Consider the following 12864-nt stretch of genomic DNA (forward strand, 5'->3'; position numbering starts at 1 on the left):
CCTTAGCCGATAAAAATGGAAGATACATCCTCGCAGAAACATCAATTGATGAAGCAAACATAGTCTTTGTGAATATTTATGCACCAAGTGATCCTTCTCAACAAATCCTTTTCCTAAGGATCTGTCCAGCTCTGTGTTATCTGCATATGCAAATGAAAACCTTGTGTTAGGTGGCGATTTTAACTGCGTTATGAATGCCATGGACAAGAAAGGTGGCAGGTCTTTTGACTCAAAAAATGCAGCAGTAACTGAGTTTGAGTCGACAATTTGGGTTCACAGCTTTGTGGATGCATGGCGCATAGTAAACTTGCACAATACCGGTTTCACTTGGAGCAACCCGTCGATGAAGATACAAAGCAGACTTGACTATTTTTTCATCCCAAAATTTTTGCAAAAGTTAATTCAAGAATGCAGAATCATGCCCAACATCTTCTCGGATCATTCTGCTTTAATTCTCACCATCTGTTTTGATGAAGAAGCCGCGCTTCGCGGTCCAGGCTATTGGAGGTTTAATAATTCTTTGGTATCTGACAATGAATACGTAGCTTTATTACGCTCTAAAATTCCAGAATTCGTTGAAAAGTACAAAGAGGTCGAAGACAAAGGTCTGTTTTGGGAAATGGTCAAGATGGAGATCAGAGGCTTGACAGTTCGATTTTCTAAATTGAAAGCAAAGCGTAACCGCGATGAAGAGAAACTCCTTACATCTAGGTTTGCTCAACTGAGCGCTAAACTTCAGACAGCATACAGTGAAGATGACCAAGGCTTACTTGAGCGAATCAAAATCAAACTTTCTGATATTCAATCTGAAAAAACACTACTACGGCACGGATCCTGGCGCTTTTTCCCCCCATAAAAAAGTGCATATAGCGCCTAATTAGGGTGCGATTTTGGGCCATTTTGGCAATATTTTAAAGATTCAATATTGAAAAAGTGCATATATCGGCTAATTAGAAAAAGTGCATATACCGGCAAATTCGCTCAATTCCTTGCCAAAAATCATCATAATCGGTCAAAATCACCAGGATCCATTATTTTGTTTTACTCCATGTACCACCTTTTTACTCCCAATCTATTGTTAACTCTTTGATGCATTTTTGTTGTATCTCTGATAATTGTTTGAATGCTTCTTGTTTATTATTCTCGTTATACCGTCTTTTATATATAATCCTTTTTCCATCAACATGAGCATCTATTTCCAAATATGATCTTAACGTGTCATCTTTTATCCTCAATTTGTATCCTAATTTTTCTACTCTATCTTCAAACTGCTTTTGATTCTCCATTTCTACGTTGAATTCATTCTTTTTTGTTTTTACCTTTTTGACTCCTTTGATGTTCAACAAATCATCTCCATATTTTTGCTTGTACTCATTTATATAACTGTTTTCAACTTTTTCAAGCGTCTTTTTGTCTTTGCACGGACACAGACATATCAAATCGATTTTGGGGTTATCATCTCGATATTTATAAACGGCGCTTTTTGGATTCAATTTATGTTCATCTAATCGATCTTCTAATAATTGACTTGTTGATCCTATGTAATGTTTATCATTCTTCTCAAATGTCACATGATATATCTTTCCATTTTGATAATCCGCATTGAAGTATGAATTTATGATTATCATTTTATCCCGCTCACGTTCTCGATACCATTTACATTTTTTTTCTTGCTGTCAAGATGTATACATTCAAGCTTTGTTGTTCGAGATAAACTTGTATACATCTCTTTTATATCCATTCTGTTAGTATCGTAAATATTATAATGTTCGTCAATCTTTCCACCTTGATATTTATAAACTGTATTACAAATATTGGGCAGAAAATTCTCACGAAATTCGTTTAAATTAAATGTCTCATTATTAATCTCAAAACATAATATCTCTTTTTTATTATCCTTTTCAACCACATATCCTTTAATTATTAAATCAATTGTAAATTCCATCATATTGAACATATTTTTTTGTTTCATATTTTGAGTTGCTATTACAGGCATCCCTTCACATAGTTTATATTTTTCGATTTGTGATTTATATTTCTCAAACTCATTAATAATTCATTAAGAAAATACAAAGGAAATTAATGTTTAATGAGTGTTTGGAAATCGGATGAAACACTGCTTAGTATTTGCATCCTTAATTTCTCCTTCAAAAATGATTTTGTTTGAGAAGAAATATCAAACATTCGACACAGTGTTTCATCACCAGATGAAACACCTCGAAGTTCGTCAAAAATACTCCGCTGCGCGTCGTATTTTCAACTCCCTTCTCGGTGTTTCATCTGGTGATGAAACACTGCATCTCATGTTTGATATATTACTTGAAGTTTATTTCATATGACTCTTTATTTTGAACGAATCTGTCACAACAATTCTTTGTTACCTTTTTTCGTGTATCATTTAACCAACAAATATTTTTATAATACTGGCGGATAGGTTGAAATTTATGTTTTAGATTTTTATATTTCAGAAAGTTGTTTAACATGAATCTTGTATTGTTATCATATCTGGCCGAATTTTCAATATATTTCATTTCAATGCGATCTGGACACATTTCGGAAACTGATTTTGATGTGAAGTAATTATGTCGTATTGATTTGATATTATTGATTGGCTCACATTGATTGATATCGCCACTCATGATTATTGTAATTCCATGTTTTGTAAATGCTTCATATAATAATGTGATGTAGCGGTTTGGACTCATTGCATATTCATCTACAAACACAATTTTATCTTTTAAATCATCGATTCCTCTCACATTATTATAAAAATAGGATTCAAATGTATGACATAATTTATTGACCTTTTCAGAATCCATCTCGAATTTATTTTTAAGATGATTTTTGATATTTACGATGGCTTTATTGGTATGGCTCAATACGATACATTTATCTTTATTCTCATATATCAATTCACAGATTCGCCATGTTTTACCACATCCCGCTTGACCATAATATATTTTACACGATTCACTGATTTTATCCGAATAACTTTCTTAATCTATATTTTCGCGATAATGTTTGTCAAAGTAGTTTGGTTTTGAATTTGTGAGAAATGGTTTGCCAATATATTTGACATCGAATTTGACCTCATTTTTATATTTATACGAGTGTTTTGGATTTGTCATATAGAAACCATCTGTATTGATACTATATAGCTCAGAACGTTCAGTCTAATTATGTTTTAACAGACTAAGACATTGAAGAATCGAATTTGATATAACAAACCGATTGATACTTGTATGATCAGATGATATTCTGTCAACTTTTTGTTCACGAACCAAAGACACATCTTCAAATTTATCAATTGTCACATTTTTGCCATCATTTAATCCCTGAGTCCATATATCCTAACAAGTTTGTAAATCTTGACATGTGAATCCATAATCTGTTCTGTTATTTTTTCGTCCTAATTCCCCAATAAATGAATTGGCCATCTTTTTTGCTTCGGATTCTGGAAAATTATTGAAAATGTATAACATGAAATCTTTAAAAGTTTGGGCTTTGATACCATGATGAGCAATCGAATTTTTATATGATATTTGATACCGGCATATTTAATTCATAAACCAAAAAATCAATTAATGATACGTGATAGAATCCAGCTTCGATTTTTAATGATACACCGAAATATTTTGTTGTCCAGCTGTCAATATAGAATTCGCCATTATTGTTTAATTCAGGATAGAAAATTCCAATGTCATCACTCATATCTTGTTTTCCCTCAGATTTTTCAATATGGTCGTGAATTGTATAAATAGGAATTGTTTTACCATTTTGAATTAGGATAGACGGAAATTGTTTGCATATGTCAATATTCACAAGATCATCTGGCTGATCTTCAAAACTACACTACTGAATAGCTTTTGGATACATATTATCTAACACCTCTCTCTTTTTATTGTTATAACTACTTTCGGGAAGATATCCGACCATCATTTTGAACAATGAATTTGCAAGAACTGTATAACTCTGATTACTCCATATAAAATCGTGAACAGAATATGATTTATATAATTTATCACAAATTTTCTTGCGAATGTCATACTCGTTATTTTCAACATACGTTATTTTTATCATCGAGAAATCCATCAAGTCGTCCATTATTATTGAAATGTAAATATTCTACATAATATCCAGATCTTTTCATGTATTTACAAATAGTCTCTCTCATTTGCATACTCTTCGCGTAGGCACATATTTCTTGTGAATAAACATCGCGATTTGTGTGTACTGGGCCTTAAACCAGAGCGTTTTCGTTGCCCGAAAACTCCGTTTATTTGTGAATGGAAGCCAAAAAATAATACCCGGATACGTGTGGATAGGGCCTCTTTAATAATCACAAGTCACTGACACCGTTGGGATAAAGAGATAGTTAAATTTTTTTCCCTCGGGATTATTCTCTTTGTCTCTTCAAAATTTTCTGATAAACGGTTTGAAAGTATTAAAATGCGTTTACACCAAACAAATGGTAAAAAGTTGTAATTTTGATGTAACAGATTGTTCTTGAATGAAGTTAAATGAAAGAACTAACTAGTTGAGTAAATAAATACCAAAGCGAAGATGCCTGAAATTTCATTTTTTATATAAAAAAAAGGTTTCTAGTAGCTTTCATAACGCATAGCGGGACACATGCAGTACTTTTTCAAAATATCACTTAACTGATTTTTGGTGAGGACTGGCGTATTGCCTGGCTTTGTTAATCGTTATATCCAAAAGGTTCAAAGGTGAAAAACATCCAGCATCGAACACAAAGTATTTATAGCCGTCATTGCCGCCCTTGCTACTTGAAGTGTTCCGAATAATTGAAATAAATATCCAAAAAACATTTTCCACAGGTTCTTGTCGTTCCGTCTATTTAAGTAAATCGTTCCTGTTCTCGTTATATAACATCAATGGCTACGCTCCTGTTAAGGTGAACATTAAGTCAAATCGTTACAGTCAAGCCATATACAGATGTTCTGGAAGGGGGCCAGTCTTTGGTTTAGATTACTTCGACCTGTCTATATCCAACAACGCTGCAAGCAACAGTTTTTCCCATACCTACTGCGGCAGCACCTACCCCCTCCCCCCTGGGTATTCCGCATCTGGTTGGTTCTGTAGATTTTATGCAGGTGGATCCAGTATCAACTTCACTCCCACTGATGTTGAAGTGTTTTATGAGATAACAACTTAAACCCTGTAAAGGTGGATCACGTCTGCCAATTCAAGCAGTATAAATACATTATATATAAACGCAGTTTCGTAGACTCGCAAAGGAAAGTGTTTTAATTGGAGGTTGTCGTTTCAATTAAGTAATGACAAATTCTTTTAAAATCAATTCAGATATCGATCAGGAGCTACCTTTACAAGAAGAAAAGGCTGGTATAATATGACAGGACATGGGCGAAAGAGTAACAACACAATTGCTACGTTCTGTGCATATTGGAGCTTTTATCGTGCGCTTTTAGGAAAACCATTATATAGTAACGAATTACAGTCTTCAAGATTCAGACTGTTTAGCTCATGGTTACAATTCTAGTCCACTGGGTTAAGTTGAAGCTGTCCAGATCAAGGAAGTGGGGTATTTAGAGAAATAGTTTGACTTTTACTATATTATAAGGTACCTCACTTGTCCTTACGCCGTTGTTTGCTTCATGTACAGTAGATTCCCTGAACGTCAGCTTTTAAGTATCCACATTTTAATTAATACATAACATGGAATTCTTTTAGATGCTACAATAATTTCTGCCTTTTATCCGAGTTTGTAATCTACTTTTCTATTAGAAACTGACTTGGGAATAGTGCATATTCAGAGATCTAAAAACAGAAATTAAAATGAAATGAGCCAAATAAGTAAGGATGCGCAATCTAAACCTTGATCAGGTTGCCTCGACCCCAAACGTCTTTACTTCCGAATGCTTTGCATTCACATGTTTTTATTTACCAATTGTTCATTTCAAGAATGATGTTTTTCTAGAATTCAAACTTTTGCATACACCCCACAAACGTATGAAGGGAGGCGTTGTCTGCATTATGGAATCATGACTAAGGTTCCGTGAGTACCGGAATTGCAAGCTCATTTTAAATTAAAGTTTTCTTCCAAAAAGTATTTTGAGCGGGTTATAAACACCAGCGCCGAGTTGTTCAAAGCGGGGTTAAGATAACTCAGGGTTAGTGCGAGATTTGAATTCAGATTTGAAAGCTTAAAAGCATTTCAGTTTTAATTCTTTTTGTCTACAAGTTGATGACTGGAAGCTCTTAAAATAACAGAGAAAATTATCCGAGAAAATTCTTTTGAACAAAAAAAAAGAAACCCGGGTTAAATTTAACCCTGGATTAAGCGTTAATCGGCCTTCGAACAACTGGGCCCAGAAGGATGAATATTAAGTTACATAATTTAATTCACTCGTTTTTGGATTGCGAATAGATGGATTGGTCTAGGTACACCGTTACAACGCCAATACCACGACTTTTATAAATGGAATATTTGCTCGCAAATAGGATTTTTATGCCTTGTGCCGAACTGTTGTTTAGTATATCTTTTCTAGGAATGTGTGACGCTGAAAAGAAAGTTGGCGTGACAACATCCGGGACGTATTAGATGGGTTAGGATGGGACATTTTTAGCATATTTTCTCTGTAGGGAGTTGAGCTCGTATGAAATCGAGGCGAGTATCGATTACTGATCATGCTTTCACACTTTCATCGAGTGAAGACGCTTTTCATTTTTATCCGACGCTGTCTGTCTTTATTCGGTAAGTTTTTCCTTATTTGCTTATATTTCTTTGTTCTCTCTGCCTCTTTTGAGGAAAGTTGAGATTATCCTTCGCTTTCGGTGAGAATTCTGCGGTTTTTTCACCGTGCCGCGCGTATTTCTCGCGCTGTTTTTTAAGCTAAAAAACAGCGCGTTCGTCACCCGTTGTACTTATCTTGGGCCATTCCTTCGTTCGTAGGCTGTGTCATGACTTGGAAACAGGTTTTGACCAGCGGGCAGACCTAAATTTTAACCTTAAGGGTACTGCTGTGGTTTTTATGCATGGCGTGGGGAGGTTGGACAGTGCCTAAACTTCGCATGTTTGATCTGCACGTGGTCAAACAGTTGTCTCCGGATATCATAATTCTGGAGATAGGGACAAACGATTTAACTCGTGTCGGTCCTGAAGTGGTGGGTTCAGAAATAGATGATTTTGTTCGTTTCTTGGTGGATAATCTCGCTGTCCGCGTGGTCAGCGTTTGTCATGTTATCCCACGTGTTTTCTCATGTGCCGCGTCCCAGACTTCATTTCTCACGAGCGCTACCGCTTTGAATCAGTACACGAACGCCGTTTTAGGAGACCTTCCCAAATTCTTTTTTTCCTGGGTGCACACCCCTTTTTCGTCCCCCGGTAAGGATTTTTATTTAAATGATGGCGTTCATTTAAATTCTGTTGGTCAGTACCAGTTATATCGTAGCTATCGAGGCGCTATCTTAAGAGCAATTCGCATGGTTTGAATATTTGTCACGTTTTTGCGTCTTTACATTTGAATATACCGCTTATTTGAATTTTTGACACCTTTTCATGTCTTCGCATGCGATAATACCGCTTATTTCCTTCATTTTGTGCTTTGCTTTCTTTAATTTTTAGATTGGTAATGGACACCTTTTTCGTTTTATTTATTCGGGGTTTGTCTCCGGTTTTTGGCTCCCCGTGTTATTGTGTGGACATTTCGTCCCAGTTTGTTACGATGGGTTCGCATATATAAGCCTCCCTCGTCACGTTTGAGCTTTTTAGCTCAGTTTTACTTGTTGAGGATTTTACTGTTAATTCCTTGTGTTTGGGGAGCTTTTGTGTGTTTTATTTTACTTTGGCCATTTTTTTGTGGGCTTGCTGGTGCGTCGACCTCTTGTCTGACATGGCATGACCCGGCCTGTTTGTTTTATTTTAAGGTGTTCATGTCTTCTAAATGTTAATTGGTCCTTATAGGCTGTCTATTTCCATGATTCCTCCCCTTTTTCTTCAGCAGACGCAGCCTCAAGAGGTCTCGGCTGAGGTCTTACCTCAGGCTCTTCTGGAGCAGATTGTCAGTAGGGTGTCTGATGAGGTTACAAGACGGCTCTCATCAACAAGTGGAGACCAGAATGCCAATGATCACCAGGTTCCTGACCAGATTGCTGACGTGCCTGTTACTGGTGATGCAGCTGGAGCTGACCAGATATCAGAGGTGCCTGCGGTTGGAATTCCTGCAGATAGTCCTGGTCAATCAGTGATACACGGAGCTGTTAGCCAATTTCAGGAGAGGCTCTCAGGTGGTTTACCAACCATAACCCCTCCATTGCCTAGCACCCTGTTTACTTCACCAAGTCTACCCATTGATGCTCGTGTGTCTGCTAAGCTGCGAGCGAAGATTCTGAAAAATGAGTTTATTGACTTTGGGGCTTTGGCCACCAACCCTACTTTAGAAAGCAAATATCAAGTTGTTTTACATAATGAAGGTGGCACTCAGCCTCCGTCACTAGCCTTAGAACCGGTCACTAAGACCAGAAAGCTTTTGACCATCTCGTCATGGACGAGTAGCTTTATTGTGTTTGTCGGGGTATATACTAGCCAATTTCCTTCAGAGGCCCCCGCCCTCATGAAGTATGGGGAGATTGTGCAGGATTTGGCTGCGCGAGGACACGATTGGCATTATTACGATGAGAATTTTCGTTATTTACGGCAAAATCAGCCATCAGCTTTTCCTTGGGGAGTCATCCATTGGGAATTGTGGATGCGATCACAGCAACCCGTTAGTAAGAAACAATCTTTTCCTGGGAACTCCTTTCGGTCACGCCTTTCGGAGTCCAGCATTGTCCCTAAAGGTTATTGCTTTAAATTTCACAAGGGGGCGCAGTGTGCTGGATGTTCCTTTAAGCATTCCTGCCCTAAGTGTGAGGGCGCCCATCGAATGAGTAATTGTACTTTTCATTCCCAATCAAAGCAATCACCAAGCACAACTACCAATGCCAAATCCACAGGAGCCAAATCCTCACCTCCCAACCCCAGTAAAGTTTAGTAGGCTTTTGTATCTCTTGTCCGGGTATAACCATTCAACTGTGATGTTTCTTTCTGATGGGTTTACACATGGTTTTCCCCTTCATTTTCAAGGGATCCGGGAGTCCTCGCACTCCAAAAATCTTTTATCAGCTGTACAGAATCCAACCGTTGTTGATGCATAAATTGCTAAAGAACTTGCAGCTGGCCGTTTAGCCGGTCCCTTCGATTCTCCCCCAATATCCCCCTTTGTTGTTTCCCCACTTGGAGTGGTCCCCAAAAAATCACCTGGGGAGTTTCGGCTTATTCATCATTTGTCTTTCCCTAAGGGTGCTTCTGTAAATGACGGGATTTCTCATGAAAACAGTACTGTTTGTTATGCGAATATTGGAGATGCCATAAGATGCATCAAATTGGCTGGTCAGGGCAGTTACTTAGCAAAAACTGATATCCAAAATGCATTTCGGATAATCCCGATACAGTCAGATGACTATGGCCTTTTAGGTATCCACTGGCAGGGTTCTTTTTATTGTGATCGCTGCATGCCTATGGGTTGTTCAAGTTCTTGTAGAACATCTGAAATTTTTAGCACCACATTTGAATGGGTTGCCCGGCACAAATTGAAAATAGACCATATTATCCATCTGTTGAAAGATTTCCTAATTGTTGCTCCAGACAGGCAGCTCTGTCAAGCTCAACTGGATTTGTTTATTGATCTGTGCTCTTATGTTGGCATCCCTATAGCAACGGAAAAAACTTTTGGCCCTTTAACAACATTATCTTTTGCTGGAATTGAATTAGATTCTGTGGTAATGGAGGCTCGTTTGCCTCCTGATAAGCTTAATAAATGTTCCGCTCTGCTTTCGGATTTTTTACATCGGAAGAAGGCCACCTTGAGGGAGGTGCTATCTTTAACCGGCCTTTTAAATTTTGCTTGTTCTGTTATAGTACCAGGCAGAGCCTTTTTGCGTAGATTGTTGATCTAACAGTGGGTATTCAATCCCCACACCATCTTATTCGACTTTCAAAAGATGTAAAAGAAGATTTAAAAGTTTGGCAATCATTTTTATCTAATTTCAACGGCCGATCTTTTTTCCTGGAAGAAACTTGGTACTCTTCTTCTAAACTTGACTTGTATACTGATGCCTCGGGTGCATTAGGATTCGGTGCTATTTTTGGTAGTAGGTGGTGTTATGGGAAATGGCCCGCAACTTGGTCCTATTCTAAGATTGCCGTATTAGAATTTTACCCTATCGTATTAAGCCTGTACTTGTGGGGTCATGTGATGCGTAATCACTGTATTCTTTTCTTTACTGACAATGAATCTCTAGTCCACGTGATCAATAAGCAGTCAAGTAAGGACAAATCCTTGATGTTTTTCGTTCGGAAGCTTTTCCTAATCTGTTTAGAATACGATATTGTTTTTATGGCTAAGCATATTGCTGGTGTCAAGAACCGCTTAGCCGATTCTTTATCTCGGTTACAGGTTCAGTCCTTCAAACAATTGGCTCCTGCTCACATGGACAAGCTTCCAACGGAGATCCCCCTGCATCTGCAGCCCCAGAGTTGGCAGCCATAGTTGCAACACTTATGCAGTCTAGTTTGCAATCATCCTCCCTTCCAACTTACCAGCGGGCATGGAATTTGTTTCACCGTTTTACTCGTTTGACCTTTCCAGGGTTACCTTTGCAATTTCCCATATCTATACCAATGTTTTGTTTATTTATTGCTTATCTATATGACCTCAAGTATGCTGCTTCAACAGTCAATACTTATGTTTCGGCTCTAAGCTATTCGCACAAACTTTCAGGTTATCCTGACCGATGTAAAGCTTTTGTTGTGGTCCAGGTGCTTAAGGGCTATGGGAAGCTGCATGCTCGTTTAGACAGCAGGCTTCCTATTACAATTCCCATCCTGCATAAGTTGTTGCAATCTGCTTCGTTGTTACCATTGTCAAAATACCAGATTCTTATGTTTCAGGCCATGTGCAATACTGCATTTTTTGGCTTTTTAAGGGTGGGTGAGATCACCTTCTCCGCTACGACTCCTCCGCCCATACAAATCCATCAGTTGACCAAACTAGTGAACGGTGCACATGAGGTCGTCGGTTTCAAAATTAAATTTTTGAATTTCAAGCACAGCTATAACCAGCCCCCCTTTTATTTAGTTATTTCACCCCAAAGTACTTTTGCCCTGTCAAAATTTTGTTAATTTTAATCAGTAAGGGGTGATAGTCACAGTGCACTTTTTATTCAGGATGATGGGTCACCTGTGTCAAGATCTTGGTTCAGTGCCCAGCTTTCCTCTGCCATTAAGCTTTGCGGTCTTAATCCTTCTGTCTACAAAGGGCATAGTTTTCGAATAGGGGCTGCCTCTCATGTTGCAGAGCGGGGGATGTCCGACGCACAGATTAGAATTCTAGGTCGCTGGAAATCCAACGGTTTTTTGAAGTATATTAGGGTCTCTTCTTTATCAAGCTAGCTCCATAATATTCTCCTTTTGAGGATGGTCATGATGACTAGTCATGGATTTCCTTGCGTGGGCAGCATTTTCTTAATTTTCCATATTATTTGCTGATGTTAAAATAGGCGAAGCCACTCTCTACCGTTTTAAGGTCAGTGCTCACGATTATTATTTTCTTGGAGTCCTTGCAAGGGCTGCACTTTCCTAGTGGCTTGGCCGTCCATTTGCAAGGGCTTTGGACGGTCATGCTTGTCAAATTTCTTTTGTGGCATTGTAGCTGCTTAGTGTTTTTACATTTTCATAAGTAATTGTTAAGTAATCCTCTACAACTGGCGGGGAGTTGTACAGGATTGCTTTTTGGAGATGCTGGCAGGGGCTGCATTTCCCTAGCTTTGGTCTATTCATTGTGCAAGGGCCATGTTTGACCATGCTTTTTGTGGCTTTTAATTCTGTTGTAATTCCTCACCACTGTTACCTTTCATTCTAATGAGATGCATTTCCTGGGGTGGGGCTGCAATGTCATTTCCATTCCATTGCATTTGGCGTTTTTTGTGCCCTCACCTTTACTGGGCTGATATTTAAAGTATGTTTTTCAGACAACAGAATGTTGATATTGAAATAAAGGCGGCTTTGGGCTTTTGCCCTTAGCCATTTTACTCCATATGGTGTATCTCTTTGATAATGAGCCCAGTAAACGAGCTCAGGCAATGCATCTCATTAATTGATATGTTTGAGAGGGAAGGAAGGCATAAATGGAATATTTGCTCGCAAATAGGATTTTTATGCCTTTTGCCCAACTGTTGTTTAGTATATCTTTTCTAGGAATGTGTGACGCTGAAAAGAAAATTGGCGTGACAACATCCGGGACGTATTAGATGGGTTAGGATGGGACATTTTTAGCATATTTTCCCTCTAGGGAGTTGAGCTCGTATGAAATCGAGGCGAGTATCGATTACTGATCATTCTTTCACACTTCATCGAGTGACGACGCTTTTCATTTTTACCCACCTCCTCCCCTTTTCCAAACCTCTCTGATACGTCTTGTTGTTGACCTTATACATAAATATATATAATTTTGTTTTGGCGTTTTTTTGTGCCCTCACCTTTACTGGGCTGATATTTAAAGTATGTTTTCAGACAATAGAATGTTGATATTGAAATAAAGGCGGCTTTGGGCTTTTGCCCTTAGCCATTTTACTCCATATGGTGTATCTCTTTGATAATGAGCCCAGTAAACGAGCTCAGGCAATGCATCTCATTAATTGATATGTTTGAGAGGGAAGGAAGGCATAAAACATGCTTTTTTATGTCTCCTCCTCTGGTTTACTTAAAACACTAACAATAGTATACCCCTTCTGCTAACAGCCGAGCTTTGTTTGCTAGAGCGCTTAAGAAAACCAAGCACACCG

The 12864-nt window shown here is 38.1% G+C and overlaps 1 protein-coding gene across 1 annotated transcript; it reads left to right on the forward strand.

The window, feature by feature from the left end:
• The first annotated feature begins 7017 nt into the window (after positions 1–7017).
• LOC140938026 (uncharacterized) lies at positions 7018–11473 on the forward strand. The gene is made up of 4 exons (XM_073387575.1): positions 7018–7292; positions 7946–8268; positions 10479–11081; positions 11214–11473. Exons 1-4 carry the CDS (start codon positions 7018–7020, stop codon positions 11471–11473), a joined length of 1461 nt encoding a protein of 486 aa, XP_073243676.1.
• Positions 11474–12864: the final 1391 nt, after the last annotated feature.

Source organism: Porites lutea, chromosome 5 (genome assembly GCF_958299795.1).
Source record: "Porites lutea chromosome 5, jaPorLute2.1, whole genome shotgun sequence".
Classification (NCBI taxonomy): domain Eukaryota; kingdom Metazoa; phylum Cnidaria; class Anthozoa; order Scleractinia; family Poritidae; genus Porites; species Porites lutea.